General features: G+C 51.8%; 2 protein-coding genes across 5 annotated transcripts in view; one reads left to right on the forward strand and one right to left on the reverse strand.

The window, feature by feature from the left end:
* The window catches only part of mettl17 (methyltransferase like 17), a 29,119-nt gene extending 12,378 nt beyond the window's left edge, over nt 1-16,741 (forward strand). Inside the window, exons 6-14 of one of the 2 annotated variants that reach the window (XM_068014450.1) lie at nt 1,424-1,497; nt 3,808-3,902; nt 5,498-5,568; nt 6,158-6,265; nt 9,642-9,710; nt 13,762-13,800; nt 13,962-14,054; nt 14,974-15,158; nt 16,140-16,741. In XM_068014450.1, the coding sequence (XP_067870551.1) occupies nt 1,424-1,497; nt 3,808-3,902; nt 5,498-5,568; nt 6,158-6,265; nt 9,642-9,710; nt 13,762-13,800; nt 13,962-14,054; nt 14,974-15,158; nt 16,140-16,281 (876 nt within the window). In that variant the 3' untranslated portion in view covers nt 16,282-16,741. The remainder of the gene's footprint in view (nt 1-1,423; nt 1,498-3,807; nt 3,903-5,497; nt 5,569-6,157; nt 6,266-9,641; nt 9,711-13,761; nt 13,801-13,961; nt 14,055-14,973; nt 15,159-16,139) is intronic. The other variant, XM_068014452.1, reaches the window with a different exon arrangement.
* A 46-nt stretch (nt 16,742-16,787) lies between these two features.
* The window catches only part of ndrg2 (NDRG family member 2), a 116,363-nt gene continuing 113,222 nt past the window's right edge, over nt 16,788-19,928 (reverse strand). For all 3 annotated transcript variants that reach the window (XM_068014455.1, XM_068014453.1, XM_068014454.1), the window contains one exon: nt 16,788-18,989. In XM_068014455.1, coding sequence (XP_067870556.1) covers nt 18,829-18,989 — 161 coding nt within the window. In that variant the 3' untranslated portion in view covers nt 16,788-18,828. The remainder of the gene's footprint in view (nt 18,990-19,928) is intronic.

Below are 19,928 nucleotides of genomic sequence, written 5' to 3' on the forward strand. Positions count from 1 at the left end.
CTTCGCCCGGGACGGCTGGAGCCGCCCGGTACTCTCCTCTTCTGATTTTAACAAGACAGTCATCACCCGGGCAACTCCAGCTGTCCCGAGCAGGCAGTTGGGGTGGGGAGGGAGCTCCCTGTGTGCAAACACCAATACAAACACAGGGGCCCCTACTGGATTTGGCTGCTCCACCCCTGAGTCTTCAGGCCTCTTCTCCCTCCCCCAAACAGTTTAAACTTAATAGTCTTTCAGGTGCCCTGACACCCACCTCTCCAGAAAAATTGCAGCCTTCCTTGATGGTTTCCCTCCACTCTGTAAACACCTTTCTCCAGTCTCTCTCTCCAGTTGCTGCAGTCTCCACTCTGTATTCACCTTTCTCCAGTCTCTCTCTCCAGTTGCTGCAGTCTCCACTCTGTATTCACCTTTCTCCAGTCTCTCTCTCCAGTTGCTGCAGCCTCTCCTCTCCTCTCCTCTCCTCTCCTCTCCTCTCCTCTCCTCTCCTCTCCTCTCCTCTCCTCTCCTCTCCTCTCCTCTCCTCTCCTCTCCTCTCCTCTCCTCTCCTCCCCACCCCAACTGCCTGCTCGGGACAGCTGGAGTTGCCCGGGTGATGACTGTCTTGTTAAAATCAGAAGAGGAGAGTACCGGGCGGCTCCTCTCAGATGGCAGGAAGTGCTCCAAATTGACCAGCCAATCCCAGTGCTGTACCTGTCCTGGGAGTGTTTGATGGGGACAGTGTAGAGGGAGCTTTACTCTGTATCTAACCTGTGCTGTACCTGTCCTGGGAGTGTTTGATGGGGACAGTGTAGAGGGAGCTTTACTCTGTATCTAACCCTGTGCTGTACCTGTCCTGGGAGTGTTTGATGGGGACAGTGTAGAGGGAGCTTTACTCTGTATCTAACCCTGTGCTGTACCTGTCCTGGGGAGTGTTTGATGGGGACAGTGTAGAGGGAGCTGTACTCTGTATCTAACCCTGTTTTTTTTTATATGTCGAGGGGGACTTTATTCCTCAGGCCCCCTTTATATACATACTTATATTTTTAAAATAACTTTATCTAACCCCGTGTTCTACCTGTCCTGGGAGTGTTTGATGGGGACAGTGTAGAGGGAGCTTTACTCTGTATCTAACCCCGTTTTTTTTTGATGGGGACAGTGTAGAGGGAGCTTTACTCTGTATCTAACCCTGTGCTGTACCTGTCCTGGGAGTGTTTGATGGGGATAGTGTAGAGGGAGCTTTACTCTGTATCTAACCCCGTTTTTTTTTGATGGGGACAGTGTAGAGGGAGCTTTACTCTGTATCTAACCCCGTTTTTTTTTTTCTTTTCTAACCCCGTGCTGTACCTGTCCTGGGAGTGTTTGATGGGGACAGTGTAGAGGGAGCTGTACTCTATCTAACCCTGTGCTGGGTACTCTGTGACATTAATGTTGTTTCTCCTGATTACAGATTAAGAAACGCGTCCCTGACTTTCAGCCTCGTACACTTTTGGATTTTGGATCTGGCACAGGCACTGTCACTTGGTAAGTGTTGCTGACCGAATTGCTCATCGTTCCCAAGATCCCATCTCCTGTCCTGTGTAATTTCCTGCTTTCTGATTCCTCACTCTGTTTAAACTGCTTCTTCTGCCCTCATCGCCTCGTCCAGCACTGTCTAATAGAAGTCTCTGCCTAGTCACAGCTATGTTGTACAGTCACTGTTGTAATGTAGGAAACACAACAGCCAATTTGCACACAGCAAGCTCCCACAAACAACATAATAATCAGATAATCTGTTTTATCGATGTAATTGAGGGACAAATATTCGCCCCAAGGACATTGGGGAGAACTCTTCCCCCACCTGCTGTTCTTCCTGCCATAGCTGTGCTATCTTTTACGTCCGCCTGAGAGGGCACACGGGGCCCTCAGTTTTAACATCTCATCCGAATGGTGGCAGTGCAGCCCTAATCATATGCTTGAGGCCCAGAGTGGGGATTTGAACTTAAAACATCCTGACTCACAGGTGTTATAACCAAGGCGGGTGTAATGCACTGTCCATTCAGTCCCGTCACTCCAAAGGTCTCAGCATATTATTTAAGTTTTCCCACCCAACTTGAAAACAGCCAAACTAAACACTCGAGTAAGCCCCCCCAGAATAAAACAGACCAAACCAGGTTTCTTTAGACCACAACAAATTAACTGTTAAAAAAAATCTTAAACACTATTGAGATAAATCTATGTCTAAAGCTCTTGTAATTTCTTATTTTAACCTAACTCCCCCATACACACACACACTGAAAAATCACAGTTAACCGGTTTTAAAAGTGGTGTTTTTAAAAATTAGCTGTTTCTTAAGAATAAATAAATAAGTAAGTCTTTGTGGGTTCCTGATGGATGAGGTATTCTCATCAAATGCTACTCGAAGTCTCCATGCGGATTTGATGAAATAGTCTGTTCTTGATAGGCATTCAAAATACTTCGGCTGCAGCAGACATCAAACTGTTCTTTCAACGGTGAGCACAGCAATAGGTCAACATGAATTTCAAAACAGACAGCCCCTCAGTCGAAACTTTACTTCAGTAATACAAACGGTTTCATCAAAAAGGCTTTTTTCCTTCTCGGGCAATTAAGTTGGCCTGTAGCTCCTCGTAGAATTTCTGATGAGAGAGCATAGACAGCTCTTTTCAGTAGCATGCATCACTGCAGAGTCTCTCAAAACTGGTTTTGGCTGTTTTTTTCGTAGTTAAGAGGAAACATTATGCTATGTGACCTCTCTCTCCTGCTGTCGCCGAGGTAACAAAATGCAGCTGGCACACTGTGCCTCAGAAATCCAAAAGCTTCTCGCCCTGTCTTAAAGGTACACTGTTTTAAACAGAGTCTTAAAGGCACACTGTTCTAATCCAAGGAGAAAATAAATACAGTTTTGTCACATAGGCGCCAGTGAGCCACAGCTGATGCCTAAGGGATATAGAATATAGAAGCTGGGATGCAGTGGAGAATGTATGCAGAAGTATTACACTGCCACAGTTGGGATTCCTGTGCACAGGTCTGGGCTTCACACTATGAACACAATGGAGCGGATGTGATCCCTCTACACTACATGGCTCAGTAGCTGCCCTGTACCCTCTGACTCGCCGAGGAGATCTATTTAACACAAGAAAACAGATTTGAGGGCTTTGAGATTGTCCACTTTTTTGTTTATACTTTCACGGAGCGTGGGAATTGCAGGCAAGGTGCATCCCTAATTGCCCTTGAGGAGGTGGTGGTGAGCTGCCTTCTTGAACCGCTGCAGTACGTGTGGGGTAGGTACACCCACAGTGCTGTGAGGAAGGGAGTTCCAGGATTTTGACCCAGCGACAGTGAAGGAACGGCGATATAGTTCCAAGTCAGGATGGTGTGTGACTTGGAGGGGAACTTGCAGGTGGTGGTGTTCCCATGCATCTGCTGCCCATGTCCTGCTAGGTAGTAGAAGTCACGGGTTTGGAAGGTGCTGTCGAAGGAGCCTTGGCAAGTTGCTGCAGTGCATCTTGTAGATGGTACACACTGCTGCCACTGTGCGTCGGTGGTGGAGGGAGTGAATGTTTGTGGACGGGGTACCAATCAAGCGGACTGCTTTGTGCTGGATGGTGTTGAGCTTCCTGAGTAATGTTGGAGCTGCACCCATCCAGGCAAGTGGAGAGTATTCCATCACACTCCTGGTGACTCCTAGGATGTTGATAGCGGGGGATTCAGCGATCGTAATGCCATGAACGTCAAGAGGAGATGGTTAGACTAAGGGTTAGGGAGATTGGACGTTATGAAACACAGTTCCAAGCGGAGTGAGCGTGTTTTCACCACGGTTGTGTCTGCCAACAGGGCGGGTCGCAAGGCCTGGGGCGCGACGCTGCGGGAGTACCTGTGCGTGGACAGCTCGGCAGCAATGCACCGAGCTGCAGAGTTCCTGATGAGAGGTGAGGCCATTAGGTTAACCTTCGTCGAACCGGCAGTGCAGTGGCTGCTTCTTTCTCCTCCTGACGGACCGACGCTGAGCTCCAGTGAACTTACCCCTCTCATTCCCTACACACTGTCTCTCCGCTCCCCTGCATCCTCACCATGCTGCTGCAATTGGCAATCCTCGCACTGATTTTCCCCCCCCACTTCCCCCGCCCCGAAGCTCATTCTATCTCGGGTCCCTCAGCGCCCTGGGATTCCTACCCCTCCTTCAGCGCCGTGGGAACCTTTGCCCCTTCCCCTTTGAACCTTGGCACCAGGTAACCCTGACTCTCCAATTCACCCCCTCCTCTTCTCCCTGACCTGTCCTGTGGGCCTTGAACCTCGGGTCCCTCTCCCCAATCGTGAAGTGGTCGAGTCAGGAGTTACTCGCCGCAGAATTCCCAGCCTCTGACCTGCTCTTGTAGCCACAGTATTGATGTGGCTGATCCAGTTCAGTCTCTGGTCAATGGTGACCCCCGCCCCCCCCCCCCCAAGATGTGGATGGTGAGGGATTCAGCGATGGTAATGCCGGTGAACACCAATGGGGGAGATCGAAGTTTTCGAGATACTTAGGGGAATAGCTAAGGTAGATAGAGAGAAACCCTCTCCACTGGTTGGGGAGTCTAGGCCTAGGGGGCACAGCGTAAAAAAAATTAGGAGCCAGATTATTCAGGAGTGACATTAGGAAACACATGTAGACACAAAGGGTGGTATAACTCTCTTCTGCATAACAGATGCTTAATCAATTATTAATTTTAAATCTGAGATTGATACATTTTCATTAGCCAAATGTATTAAGGAATATGGAGCAAAGGCGGGTATATGGAGTCCGATTACAGATCAGACTTGAGCTCACTGAATGGCAGAACATGTTCAAATGGCCTCCTCCTGTTCCTCTGTATAAGATGCACTGCAGCAACTCACCAAAGCTCCTCAGACAGCACCTTCCCAGCCCGCGACCTCGACCACCTAGAAGGACAAGGGCAGCAGACGCATGGGAACACCACCACCTGCAAGTTCCCCTCCAAGTCACACACCGTCCTGGACTTGGAACTATATCGCCGTTCCTTCACTGTCGCTGGGTCAAAATCCTGGAACTCCCTTCCTAACAGCACTGTGGGTGTACCTACCCCACATGGACTGCAGCGGTTCAAGAAGGCAGCTCACCGCCACCTTCTCGAGGGCCGTTAGACACAGGCAGTAAATGCTGAACGAGCCAGTGACGCCCACATCCCATGTAACGAATACATAACGGTCTCTGCTGCCCTCTGCTGAGCAATCACAGATCTGTGCTCCAAAACTCTGGCCGCACAGCTTGAAGGAGATGGCTATGGGGAACCGAAATCGACTAAGCAGAGCCTCTTAAGTCAGTGCTGTCCTGCCCAGCGTCTGGTTGATCAACTCCCCTTGATTTTCAAAGGCTAAACCCAATATCGGAACAGGAGGAGGCCATTCAGCCCCTCAGGCCTGTTCTGCCATTCAGCTGGATCCTGGCTGGCCTGTACCTTAACTCCACCTGGTCACCACACTTCGAGCTGAGTCACCATCATGTTTCTCCTTTCTTCCACCCTAGGAGGGACCGATGTGGACACAGAGCAAGTCAGCGGGGTTTATTTCAGACACTTCCTTCCCGTCTCACCAAAGGTTTGTGTCCAATATTTTAATGCGCCTGCGGGATAAGAGGAGGGAGGGCGACTGAAATTAAAACACACACCCAATTTTCTGATGGTCTCTGTGAGTTACTGACTGTAGTGGGTCTCAGGGCGACAGGAGCCTCTCGGTCTCTGTGGCTCAACAACATTATATTTAACAAAGACGACAGGTTATTCTCATTGCTGATTGTGGGATCTTACTGTGCGCAGTTTGGCTTGGCCGCGGTTCCTCCATTACAATCGTCTCTTCGCTTCAGAGAAAAAAAGTGTGCCTCTTTGCCTGTTCAGTGATTTGGGAAAGTCCGAAGACCATGAAAGATGCCATGTCTTCTAACCCCCTTTTCTTTCGGCATCAGACAGCAGGGTGGCGGTAGTCGAGTTGAAGCTTACGTTTCCCTGCGACACAGAAACGGGCCTTTCTGCCCATCTGGTCTGTGCCTGTGCTCCTCCCACCCTGACTTCATCTCACCCGATCAGCAAAGCCTTCCATTCCTTTCTCCCACTTACTGTTCATAGATCTTCTGTCTCAAGGCCCCGATTAAACTGCTGGCATGTCTTGTGTTTCTTCTCTCCTCCCCCAGGTGAAGTTTGACCTGGTGGTGTCCGCCTACTCGCTCTCAGAGCTGCCTCTCCTGTCCGAACGCCTGCGTGTGGTCGAGACTCTGTGGAGGAAAACTGAGGGCTTCCTGGTGAGTGCGCGATAGGCTGGGGTAGCAAGCTCGCGGTGTTGGCGGCGGGGGGGTGGGTAAACTGAAAATTGAAGTGCCCGTTTCCCTTTGACGTGTGGCTCTCCGAGAATGATACAGTGCGGAAGTTGCCCACTGTGACTGTGCTGCCTCTTTGAAAGAGCTGTCCAATTCATTCCAAACTTTCCGCCTCCATCTTTCTTAGTGTTTCTTTTCCCTTCGAGTATCTATGCAATTCCCTTTTGAAAGTTACTATTGAAACTGCTTCCACCCTTTCAGGCAGCACATTCCCGATCAGAACAACATACTGCGTTCAACAAGCGAAAATGTCCTCGTGCCCCCTCTTAAATTTGCATTTCCTCCTCGGCTTCCCGCCCCCCCCCCCACCTCGATTCTTTGATCTTGAGGTTGCTGATTTAAGATCTATCTGCCAGTGAGGGGACAGCCCTTTTCTGCAGAAGTAGGGGGTGCAGTAGCATAATGGCTCGATCATGGGACGGGTAATACAGAGGTCTAGACTAATGATCCAGGGACAACACACTTTAGGAAGGATGTGAAGGCATCGGAGAGGGTACGGAAAACATACACGAGAATGGTTCCTGCGATGAAGAACTTCGGTTACACGGATAGACTGGAGAAGCTGGGACTGTTCTCCTTGGAGAAGAGAAAATTGGGAGGAGATTTGATGGAAGCGTTCAAAATCATGAGGGCTCTGGACAGAGTAGGTAGAACAAACGGGTCATTCGGCCCTCCAAGCCTGCACCTTGATGCCTGCCTAAACTAACACCTTCTGCACTTCCGGGGTCCGTATCCCTCTATTCCCTTCCTATTCATATATTTGTCAAGATGTCTCTTAAACGTCGCTATCGTACCAGCTTCCACCACCTCCCCTGGCAGCAAGTTCCAGGCACTCACCACCCTCTGTGTAAAGAACTTGCATCGCACGTCCCCTCTAAACTTTGCCCCTCGCACCTTAAACCTATGTCCCCTAGTAACTGACTCTTCCACCCTGGGAAAAAGCTTCTGACTATCCACTCTGTCCATGCCGCTCATAACTTTGTAAACCTCTATCATGTCGCCCCTCCACCTTCATCGTTCCAGTGAAAACAATCCAAGTTTTTCCAACCTCTCCTCATAGCTAATGCCCTCCAGACCAGGCAACATCCTGGTAAACCTCTTCTGTACCCTCTCCAAAGCTTCCACGTCCTTCCGGTAGTGTGGCGACCAGAATTGCACGCAATATTCTAAGTGTGGCCTAACTAAGGTTCTGTATAGCTGCAACATGACTTGCCAATTTTTATACTCTATGCCCCGGCCGATGAAGGCAAGCATGCCGTATGCCTTCTTGACTACCTTATCCACCTGCGTTGCCACTTTCAGTGACCTGTGGACCTGTACGCCCAGATCTCTCTGCCTGTCAATACTCCTAAGGGTTCTGCCATTTACTGTATACCTCCCACCTGCATTAAACCTTCCAAAAGGATGTTGTGCTTCAGTTATACAGGGCATTGGTGAGACCACATCTCGAATACTGTGTGCAGTTTTGGTCTCCTTATTTGAGGAAGGATATGAATGCTTTGGAAGCGGTTCAGAGGAGGTTTACTAGATTGATACCTGGAATGAGCGGGTTGTCATATGAGGAAAGGTTGGACAGACTGGGATTGTTTTCACTGGAGTTTAGAAGAGTGAGGGGAGACTTGATTGAAGTTTATAAGATCCTGAACGGTCTTGACAAGGTGGATGTAGAAAGGATGTTTCCTCTTGTGGGTGAGTCCAGAACTAGGGGGCAGTTTTTAAAATTAGGGATCACCCTTTTAGGACAGAGATGAGGAGAAATGTTTTTCTCTCAGAGGGTTGTACGACTTTGGCAGCTGCCTGAGACGTCACACAGTAAACCGTTCAGTCGGCGCCATCTTTAATACTGGTTTCGTAGATCTTTGTTAATTAAGGGTATTAAGGGTTTCGGAACCAACTGGGTAAATGGAATTGAGATACAGATCAGCCATGATCTGATTGAATGGGGGAGCAGGTTTGAGGGCTGAATGGCCGATTCCTGATCCTATCTTCCTAAAATAACAGCTGAAATTTAACGGTGGCAATGTGATTTGCTAATATTCTCTCCCTCATCCTCTGCCACTCCCTTTCCTCCCCTCCTCACTCACCCTCCCCTTCCCCTCCTCACTCACCCTCCCCTTCCTCCCCTTCTCACTCACCCCCATCCCCTTCCCTCCTCGCTCACCCTCCTCCCCTTCCCCTCCTCGCTCACCCCCCCCTCCCCTCACCCCCCCTCCCCTTCCCCTCCTCGCTCACCCCCCTCCCCTTCCCCTCCTCGCTCACCCCCCTCCCCATCCCCTCCTCGCTCAATCCCCCTCCCCTTCCCCTCCTCGCCCACCCCCCTCCCCTTCCCGCTCCTCGCCCACCCCCCTCCCCTTCCCCTCCTCGCTCACCCCCCTCCCCTTCCCCTCCTCGCTCAACCCCTCCCCTTCCCCTCCTCGCTCAACTCCTCCCCTTCCCCTCCTCGCTCAACTCCTCCCCTTCCCCTCCTCGCTCACCCCCCTCCCCTCCTCGCTCACCCCCCTCCCCTTCCCCTCCTCGCTCACACCCCCTCCCCTTCCCCTCCTCGCTCACCCCCCTCCCCTTCCCCTCCTCGCTCACACCCCCTCCCCTTCCCTCCTCGCTCACCCCCCCTCCCCTTCCCCTCCTCGCTCACCCCCCTCCCCTTCCCCTCCTCGCTCACCCCCCTCCCCTTCCCCTCCTCGCTCACCCCCCTCCCCTTCCCCTCCTCGCTCACCCCCCTCCCCTTCCCCTCCTCGCTCACCCCCCTCCCCTTCCCCTCCTCGCTCACCCCCCTCCCCTTCCCCTCCTCGCTCACCCCCCTCCCCTTCCCCTCCTCGCTCACCCCCCTCCCCTTCCCCTCCTCGCTCACCCCCCTCCCCTTCCCCTCCTCGCTCACCCCCCCTCCCCTTCCCCTCCTCGCTCACCCCCCTCCCCTTCCCCTCCTCGCTCACCCCCCTCCCCTTCCCCTCCTCGCTCACCCCCCTCCCCTTCCCCACCTCGCTCACCCCCCTCCCCTTCCCCTCCTCGCTCACCCCCCCTCCCCTGCCCCTCCTCGCTCACCCCCCTCCCCTGCCCACCTCGCTCACCCCCCTCCCCTGCCCCACCTCGCTCACCCCCCTCCCCTTCCCCTCCTCGCTCACCCCCCTCCCCTTCCCCTCCTCGCTCACCCCCCTCCCCTTCCCCTCCTCGCTCACCCCCCCTCCCCCCCTCCTCGCTCACCCCCCTCCCCTTCCTTCCCCCTCCACTTCCCCTCCTCACACCCCTCCCCCTCCCCTCCTCACTCACTCACCTTCCCTCCTCACTCACCTTCCCCACTCTATAGGTGCTAATTGAGAATGGAACTAAGGACGGTCACCAGATCCTGATGGAAGCTCGTGATGCTGTCCTGAAGGTGAGAATTCCCTGAATTTTGCTTCATTCTATATCCCACTCTGTGCCTTCTCTGGATTCTGCTTAGTTAGCTGATCTCAGCCACAGGGCTGCCCCTGGGTTACGAGAAGGAAAGTCAGCGATTTGCAGGGTTCAGAGTCCCAACTGCTCTTCAGTGAGGCCTGCAACAGGCAATACCCCTCAATTGGACTCCTCCATATCTCATTTAATATTTTACACCCTCAGTCGGGTCCCTCCTGAACCCCCTCTGTCCGATTTAATATTTTACTCCCTCGATCGGGACCCTCCTGAACCCCTCTGTCCTATTTAATACTTTACTCCCTCGATCGGGACCCTCCTTAACCCCCTCTGTCCCATTTAATACTTTACACCCTCGATCGGGACCCTCCTTAACCCCCTCTGTCCTATTTAATATATTATACCCTCGATCGGGACCCTCCTTAACCCCCACTGTCCCATTTAATATATTATACCCTCGATCGGGACCCTCCTTAACCCCCACTGTCCCATTTAATATATTATACCCTCGATCGGGACCCTCCTTAACCCTCTCTGTCCCATTTAATATATTATACCCTCGATCGGGACCCTCCTTAACCCTCTCTGTCCTATTTAATATATTATACCCTCGATCGGGACCCTCCTTAACCCCCACTGTCCCATTTAATATATTATACCCTCGATCGGGACCCTCCTTAACCCCCACTGTCCCATTTAATATATTATACCCTCGATCGGGACCCTCCTTAACCCTCTCTGTCCCATTTAATATTTTACACCCTCGATCGGGACCCTCCTTAACCCCCTCTGTCCGATTTAATATTTTACTCCCTCGATCGGGGACCCTCCTGAACCCCCTCTGTCCCATTTAATATTTTACACCCTCGATCGAGACCCTCCTTAACCCCCTCTGTCCCATTTAATACTTTACACCCTCCGATCGAGACCCTCCTTAACCCCCTCTGTCCTATTTAATATATTATACCCTCGATCGGGACCCTCCTTAACCCCCACTGTCCCATTTAATATATTATACCCTCGATCGGGACCCTCCTTAACCCCCACTGTCCCATTTAATATATTATACCCTCGATGAGGATCCTCATTAACTCTGCCTAGTCCATTTATATATTATACCCTCGATCGGGACCCTCATTAACCCTGCCAAGTCCATTTAATATATTATACCCTCGATCGGGACCCTCATTAACCCTGCCTAGTCCATTTAATATATTATACCCTCGATCGGGACCCTCATTAACCCTGCCTAGTCCATTTAATATATTATACCCTCGATCGGGACCCTCATTAACCCTGCCGAGTCCATTTAATATATTACACCCTCGATCGGGACCCTCATTAACCCTGCCTAGTTCATTTAATATATTATACCAATCGGGACCCTCATTAACCCTGCCGAGTCCATTTAATATATTATACCCTCGATCGGGACCCTCATTAACCCTGCCTAGTCCATTTAATATATTATACCCTCGATCGGGACCCTCATTAACCCTGCCGAGTCCATTTAATATATTACACCCTCGATCGGGACCCTCATTAACCCTGCCGAGTCCATTTAATATATTACACCCTCGATCGGGACCCTCATTAACCCTGCCGAGTCCATTTAATATATTATACCCTCGATCGGGATCCTCATTAACCCTGCCTAGTCCATTTAATATATTATACCCTCGATCGGGACCCTCATTAACCCTGCCTAGTTCATTTAATATATTATACCCTCGATCGGGACCCTCATTAACCCTGCCTAGTCCATTTAATATATTATACCCTCGATCGGACCCTCATTAACCCTGCCTAGTCCGTTTAATATATTATACCCTCGATCGGGACCCTCATTAACCCTGCCTAGTCCATTTAATATATTATACCCTCGATCGGGACCCTCATTAACCCTGCCTAGTCCATTTAATATATGATACCCTCGATCGGGACCCTCATTAACCCTGCCTAGTCCATTTAATATATTATACCCTCGATGAGGATCCTCATTAATCCTGCCTAGTCCATTTAATATATTATACCCTCGATGAGGATCCTCATTAACCGTGCCTAGTCCATTTAATATATTATACCCTCGATCGGGACCCTCATTAACCCTGCCGAGTCCATTTAATATATTACACCCTCGATCGGGACCCTCATTAACCCTGCCTAGTCCATTTAATATATTATACCCTCGATGAGGATCCTCATTAACCCTGCCTAGTCCATTTAATATATTATACCCTCGATGAGGATCCTCATTAACCCTGCCTAGTCCATTTAATATATTATACCCTCGATCGGGACCCTCATTAACCCTGCCTAGTCCATTTAATATATTATACCCTCGATCGGGACCCTCATTAACCCTGCCTAGTCCATTTAATATATTATACCCTCGATGAGGATCCTCATTAACCCTGCCTAGTCCATTTAATATATTATACCCTCGATCGGGACCCTCATTAACCCTGCCTAGTCCATTTAATATATTATACCCTCGATCGGGACCCTCATTAACCCTGCCTAGTCCATTTAATATATTATACCCTCGATGAGGATCCTCATTAACCCTGCCTAGTCCATTTAATATATTATACCCTCGATGAGGATCCTCATTAACCCTGCCGAGTCCATTTAATATATTATACCCTCGATCGGGACCCTCATTAACCCTGCCTAGTCCATTTAATATATTATACCCTCGATCGGGACCCTCATTAACCCTGCCTAGTCCATTTAATATATTATACCCTCGATCGGGACCCTCATTAACCCTGCCTAGTCCATTTAATATATTATACCCTCGATCGGGACCCTCATTAACCCTGCCTAGTCCATTTAATATATTATACCCTCGATCGGGACCCTCATTAACCCTGCCTAGTCCATTTAATATAATACCCTCGATCGGGACCCTCATTAACCCTGCCTAGTCCATTTAATATATTATACCCTCGATCGGGACCCTCATTAACCCTGCCTAGTCCATTTAATATATTATACCCTCGATCGGGATCCTCATTAACTCTGCCCAGTCCATTTAATATATTATACCCTCGATCGGGACCCTCATTAACCCTGCCTAGTCCATTTAATATATTATACCCTCGATCGGGACCCTCATTAACCCTGCCTAGTCCATTTAATATATTATACCCTCGATGAGGATCCTCATTAACCCTGCCTAGTCCATTTAATATATTATACCCTCGATCGGGACCCTCATTAACCCTGCCTAGTCCATTTAATATATTATACCCTCGATGAGGACCCTCATTAACCCTGCCTAGTCCATTTAATATATTATACCCTCGATCGGGACCCTCATTAACCCTGCCTAGTCCATTTAATATATTATACCCTCGATGAGGACCCTCATTAACCCTGCCTAGTCCATTTAATATATTATACCCTCGATGAGGACCCTCATTAACCCTGCCTAGTCCATTTAATATATTATACCCTCGATCGGGACCCTCATTAACCCTGCCTAGTCCATTTAATATATTATACCCTCGATCGGGATCCTCATTAACCCTGCCTAGTCCATTTAATATATTATACCCTCGATGAGGATCCTCATTAACCCTGCCTAGTCCATTTAATATATTATACCCTCGATCGGGACCCTCATTAACCCTGCCTAGTCCATTTAATATATTATACCCTCGATCGGGACCCTCATTAACCCTGCCTAGTCCATTTAATATATTATACCCGCGATGAGGACCCTCATTAACCCTGCCTAGTCCATTTAATATATTATACCCTCGATCGGGATCCTCATTAACCCTGCCTAGTCCATTTAATATATTATACCCTCGATCGGGACCCTCATTAACCCTGCCTAGTCCATTTAATATATTATACCCTCGATGAGGACCCTCATTAACCCTGCCTAGTCCATTTAATATATTATACCTTCGATCGGGACCCTCATTAACTCTGCCTAGTCCATTTAATATATTATACCCAGCCTATCATTCAGTCTCTACCCTCAGTAATCTCTCTCTCTCTCTCTCTCTCTCTATTCCCAGGCAGGAGGTGGAGATTCCGACGGACATGTCTTTGCTCCGGTGAGTTCCCTGGGATCGGTTTTCCCATCTGGTGCCATCTCGGTGCTGCTTTTTGAGGTTTTTCTTTTTCGAAACCTGATCAGTAATGGAAAACTGTTTGCACTGATGACTGTGTTGTTCTCTCTCTCTCTCTTCACCCCCCCCCCTCCCCCCCTTCACAGTGTTCCCATGACCTGATGTGTCCCAAGCTGATGGGCAAGGTGCCCCTGCCGTGTAACTTTACGCAAGCTTACCACCCGCTGCCCTTTGCCTGGGTGAGTGCCTGCCGCCTGACTTAGGCCCTAAAGCCTGAGGGTCAAGTTCCACTTTACCCGAGCGAACGAGCGCTTGGTCTTGCGGAACCAGATTTTCCCCAGGGGAGGCATTGGAAGCGCAGATTTAATCCAGATGGGATCAGATTTCTCGTGGAAAATCCCAGGTGGGAGATGCAGTAATTTGAGGTCAAGTGCACCACCCCCCCCCCCTCGCCCCCCCGTGGCTTAGTGCTGGGAGTCTCACACTCTCGCCTCTTGAGTCAGACGCTGGTGGGTTCGATGCCACCACCCGCCCCCTCCCCCTCTGCTGCTCTCCGGCCTATGTACAAGATCCCACGGCCGCTGTTGGTCGAGGAGCGGGGGCAGTCCTACCCCCCCCCCCCCCCCCCCTCCCCCGGCGATTTATGCCTCGCCCGATGTCACTTGGGAGGGAGGAGTGCGACAAATTAAAAAAAAAACAGATGATCCGGTCATTTATCTGGCTGCTGTTTGTGGGATCTTTCTGTGCACTGGTTGGCTGCAGCCTTTCCCCGCCTTACAGCAGCGAAGGCGCTTGCCAAAGGCGGGTCGACGCCTGCGGGCGGCTCCCGAAGTTCTGTCCCCGGAGAGTGGTGAGAGTGTCGGAACCCGCTGGTAGAGATGCATAGAGGGGAGTGGGGGTGGGGAGGGCCAGCTGGATAAACATACAGGAGGGAGAAAGCAATGGAAGGGTTGGAAGACGCCCGTGTGGAGCGTTGAGATAGAGGTCGCGTTGTCGACTATTCCGTTGTGTCGCGTGAAGGCCAACTCTGACCGACCTGGGCAGTGCTTTTTCTTTTTTTAAACTTGCATCCGGTGACTTGCTCCCTTCCCGTGTGTTTTTAATGTCGGCCTTTCTCCCCCCCCCCTCTCTTTTCCCCCCCCCCCCCCCCCCCTGCAGAACCCCAACGTCAAGCTGGAGAAATTCTCCTACGTCATCCTGAGTCGGGGGTCCCGGCAGGAGACCCAGCACTGGCCCCGGCTCATCCAGCCCGTGCTGTGCAAGCCGCGTCACGTCCACGCCCACCTCTGCTGCGCCGATGGGACGATGCGGCACGCCGTCATCACGCCTCGCAAGAGTGGCAGGTAACGGGGTGGGGGGGGGGGCCTCTTAAAAATTGGGGGGAGGGGGCTGCAATTCTGTGCGTTGGGGGACCCGAAACCTCAGTACCGATGGAGCGCCGCACTGACGGAGTTAGGGTGGGTGGGGGGTTACCTTTTGGGTGAGATGTTCTACTGAGGTTCCGTCTGTCCCCTCGAACGGGACATAAAAGATCCCGTGGCCTCCATTCCTCGGCGTCCCAAGGTCTGTATTTATCCCTCAGACAGCAGCAGTGCAAAACGCACTCTGCTGTCCGTGGGATCTTGTTGTGCGCGTTTCCCGCTATCGCGGCGACGACTGCACTCCGGACAAGAAGAAAGCGCCTGACTGGCTATGAAACGCTCTGGAGGGGTTGGGAGGTTGTCATCCTGTGGAGGGTGGAGACGGGAATGCAAGTCTCAGTTCCCACCTGCACCCTCTCAGCCGTGGCTCGGCGGACTCTCTCCTCCCGAAGCAGAAGGTTATGGGTCCGAATCCCGCTCCGGGACCCGAGCACAGAAGAAATCGAGGCTGACGCCCCAGCGCTGTGCTGAGGGAGTGCCGCACTGTCAGAGGTGCCGTCTGTCAGACGACGCGTTAAGCCAAGGGGAGTTCACCCCCCCCACCCCACCCCACCACCCTGGCCAAAGTCCCCGTCTGCCCTCTCGAGTGGGTGGGGGAACAAAAATAAGAGCGAGGGAGCGCTCTTTCCCGCTGTCCTGGGACCAATATTCATTCCTCAATCAACGTCACAACAACAAAAAAAACACAAGATTATCTGGGCATTGTGGGAGCTTGCTGTGCGCAAATCGGCTGCCGCCTTTTCCTGCAGCACAACAGCGACTCCACTTCAAAGTGTTTCATTGGCCGTGCCGAACGTCGGTCCGTCCTGTGCTAGCTGAAAGGCGCTGTATTTTTTTTTAATTGCGAATCTTTTATTCCTTTCTTTCCTTCATCGCCTTTCCCTCTTCTTGCCTCCTTCACAGGGACCTGTACCGATGGGCCCGCAACAGCACCTGGGGCGATCGCCTGCCCGTGCCCCCGGACTGGAGTGCCGCGAGAGACGGAAGCGGGCAGGACCGCGACAGCGCGACTCGGGCACGAGCGGACTCGAAGGAAGAGTCGTGATTGGATCTCCGACCACCCCCTTCCCGAGTCCAGAAGCCCAGGAAGAGACTCCATGTGATTAGTGACAAGGTTGTGGGGGGCGGTGGGGGGTGGGGGGGTGCCTGCCATTTATCCCTCCACCGACAGCGCCAGAAAACGAGGCGATCTGGTCGACCGTCGTGACTTTGCTGTTTGTGGGATCTTGCTGTGCTCTCGGGCGGTCCTGAGTTGGCGAAAGGCGCTCGGTACGCGCGAGCCTTTGAGAGGAGCGACCGTTGCTGTGGCCGCCGGCGGGAATGGAGCCCAACGCAGTGAGCGCTAACTGCGGAACCAGTGCTCGTACTGGGACTCACTCGGGCAGCTCCCGCTACTTTGAGTCTGCAGGTTCAAATCCCGCTCCAGGGCTTAAGCCAGTAATCTAGGCCCGACCCCACATCATGAGAGGGAGAGCTAAAATAAATAAAGGCGGGTGTTTTATTTATATATCTATATATTTAAAAAAAACCACACAGTCAATCTTTGTCATTTTTTTTTTTGGCAAGTTTTTATTGGTTGTGTTACATGGGGTTCAGCGAGCTACTTGCAGGCAATCGAATGGACAACAGGGGTTTCACAGCACGACTTATCTCCGTTACACATTTAAAAACCGCAGCGTTAATATGATCACAAGAAGGCGCAAGAAGAAAGGGGGAGGAGGAGGGGGGGAAAAAAAAAGAAACAGAAATCCCGGAATCCAACCGGGACTGACCGAGCAGCGGCGAGCGGAGCCGAGGGCCGAACGAGCAGGTTCCGACAAGCTGACAGGAGCCCCGTGCATGAGGAGCGTCCAAATCTTCCTTTCCATGGAAGTAATTTCATTTTATTTTATTTATACACACATTTATATAGTCGGTATATAATATATATATATATATATACGGAGATCACGCTATGTTAATACTTTTATTAATAATTAACGTGGAGAGATGCGAAGATCAGTCTCCGTGTTGGCAATGATTGCGACCCGGACCTTTTAACCTTGCGTGTTCTCCCCTCTCTCACCCCGGGGGCGGGGGGGGTGGAATTAACACCTAGTGGGGCGGGGGTTGGGTACACCAGGGGAGAGGGGGGGGGGGAATGGCCCTCTATCCAGGGGCTCAGCAGGTACATGGGTTATTTCCAACCCCCACTTTCCGGTAAAACCCGCCGCAATACAGGGCACATGCTAAGTGCAATAACTGGAGCAAAATATTTCAGGGTGTTATTGATGTATTGTCAGGACAGGGGGTGGGGGGGGGGGTGCGAGGCAGAGTTTGTGCTTTTTATAGTGAGGGGGTGCTGGGAGTGTGTGTGGCGGGGCCCACCCTACGCTCCTATTCTTCAGAATCTGAAGAATTCCTTCCCCCCCTCCCCCCCCCCCTCCTCCGCAGCACACGTGACTCTCCCATGTGCCGCCACTCATGGTGGAGATTCGCTGTTTCATACCAGGCATGAGTGAGGATGAGGATAAAAATTGCACTCTCTTTTTTTTCCTCACTCTCTCCACTCTCTCTCCTCCTTCCCTCCCTCCAAACTCCTTGCTCGAGGCTGGCTGGGTGGAGGGGTGAGCTTGGTGGGTTCCCCCGCTTCCTTCACGCGCGTGTGCCCAGGTGGCGAGTGCGGGCGGGGTAACTCGCCACGAAGGGGGGGGGGGTTGCGGTGGCGTGTGGGGATGGCAGATTGGCACCGTCCTAAGCGCCAACACTTCCTCCACCGACATTCCTCAACGCGTCGTACGCGCTAGGGGTTTGGCAGCAAATAAAATGGCCCCCGTCTTGCTGTGTTAACAAAAGGCCAAACGTTAATTAAAATGGCTACCCACACCAAGCGTTAATTAAAATGGCTGCCCACACCAAGCGTTAATTAAAATGGCTGCCCACACCAAGCGTTAATTAAAATGACTGCCCGACTGCGTTAAACAATAATGGCGTTGTTAATGTTAAAAGGAGACACAGCGATCTCCGCAGTGTCAAACGTCTTGATGTTCAGCGATGCCTCCCGTGCCGTTACCGAATGCAGCAAAACCCCCAAGGCCAAACCTGGCTGACATCTCAAGAGGGCCTAGTTGGCCGTAGGTTGGGAAATGAAGAGAGAAATGGGCCAGTGAGAGAGCACAGTGAAAGAGGTTTAGATGGAGGGGGAGGGGTGGAATGGAGACTCGATCCCCATTCTGGAGGCGACGTTCATGCAAGTGTACACAACAAATTACCAAGGATTTAGACAGGGATAACGGTAGAGCCCGATGGCAGTACGCATCGTTAACGTGTTAACCCATCCCCAAACAGAAAATTAGTTCTTTTTGTTTAAAATGATTTAACATTCGTTTTTTTTTTTCCCCCACACATTCTTCCCGATGCTAAGACTTCATTTGTATCTCCTAACCCCCCTACCCCCCCCCCCCCCCCACAGCTCCCACCACCACCCCTCACCCTCCCCGAGTCTGAAGTCTGCGAGACTGGAGCCTCCTCCACGAGCTGCACGTGTTCACTTTGTTGGGGGTTTTTTGTTTTTTTTTGTCCTCGTTCTTGACGCATCCGCCGCGCTCCCTCTTTAACACGAGACCTCCATGGTCTGCGAGGGGCTGGAGGCCAGCGGCCCGCCGTCGCTGCCCTGCGACAGGGTGCGCGAGCGGGAGCGCGATCCGTCGACCGAGGCGCCCGAGAGCGAGGTGGTGCGGGAGCGGGAGAGCCTGGTCATCCCGGCGGAGGGCACTGTGTGGGTCGGAGAGGAAGTGGAGAAAAGGAAAGAACTGGTTAAGTCTCCTGACACATTCCAACCATTTTCCGCGCCTTGACCGGGATCGGGTGACTGGCAGCAGTGACGGTGCTCGTTCCGGCTCCGGCCAACCTGAGCCGCGATCCACAGAGATCGCGAAGACAACCGGACCTGCTGACAATGTATGCAGCTGGAGTTCATGGGTCAAAGGTGTGCATCTGGCAACATATTGGAATTGGTGAGGACAGTGTAGAGGGAGCTTTACTCTGTATCTAACCCCGTGTTGTACCTGTCCTGGGAGTGTTTGATGGGGACAGTGTAGAGGGAGCTTTACTCTGTATCTAACTGCGTGCTGTACCTGCCCTCTAACCCCCCTGCTGTACCTGTCCTGGGGAGTGTTTGATGGGGACAGTGTAGAGGGAGCTTTACTCCGATCCGCTGGGAGCAACATACTGTGGTCAAAGCTCTGGTGAAGGCCTGCAGCTTCTGTGACGTCCTTCGGATCGGCAGGGTGAGCTCCAACTCGCGTGACTGCCATTCGCCAGCAGTTTCTACGCGGACACCACAGAATGAGCGTGGGTTGGCTGGGGAGGTGGGGAGACCGTCACTGCCGACACCGGCTGCACGCGCGTCTTCTCGACCTCTCTCATGCAGCGCGACAGGGCCATGCACATGCAGCGGGCGGTGGAGTCCAGCATTGTACCTGCACCCACACTGAGGCGTCTATCCACGACGTGAGGTACTGCCAGACATCAGAGAGAGGCAGCGAGAGAGAGAAGGGAAGACGAACAAAGCTGGTTAAGAAACATAGCCACTGCAGCATGTCTCTGACACACACCTGCGCGTGTACGCCTCCGCACCTGAGCCATGTACCTGCGCGTGTACGCCTCCGCACCTGAGCCATGTACCTGCACGTGTACACCTCCGCACCTGAG

The sequence above is a fragment of the Heterodontus francisci genome, chromosome 34 (genome assembly GCF_036365525.1).
Source record: "Heterodontus francisci isolate sHetFra1 chromosome 34, sHetFra1.hap1, whole genome shotgun sequence".
Lineage (NCBI taxonomy): Eukaryota > Metazoa > Chordata > Chondrichthyes > Heterodontiformes > Heterodontidae > Heterodontus > Heterodontus francisci.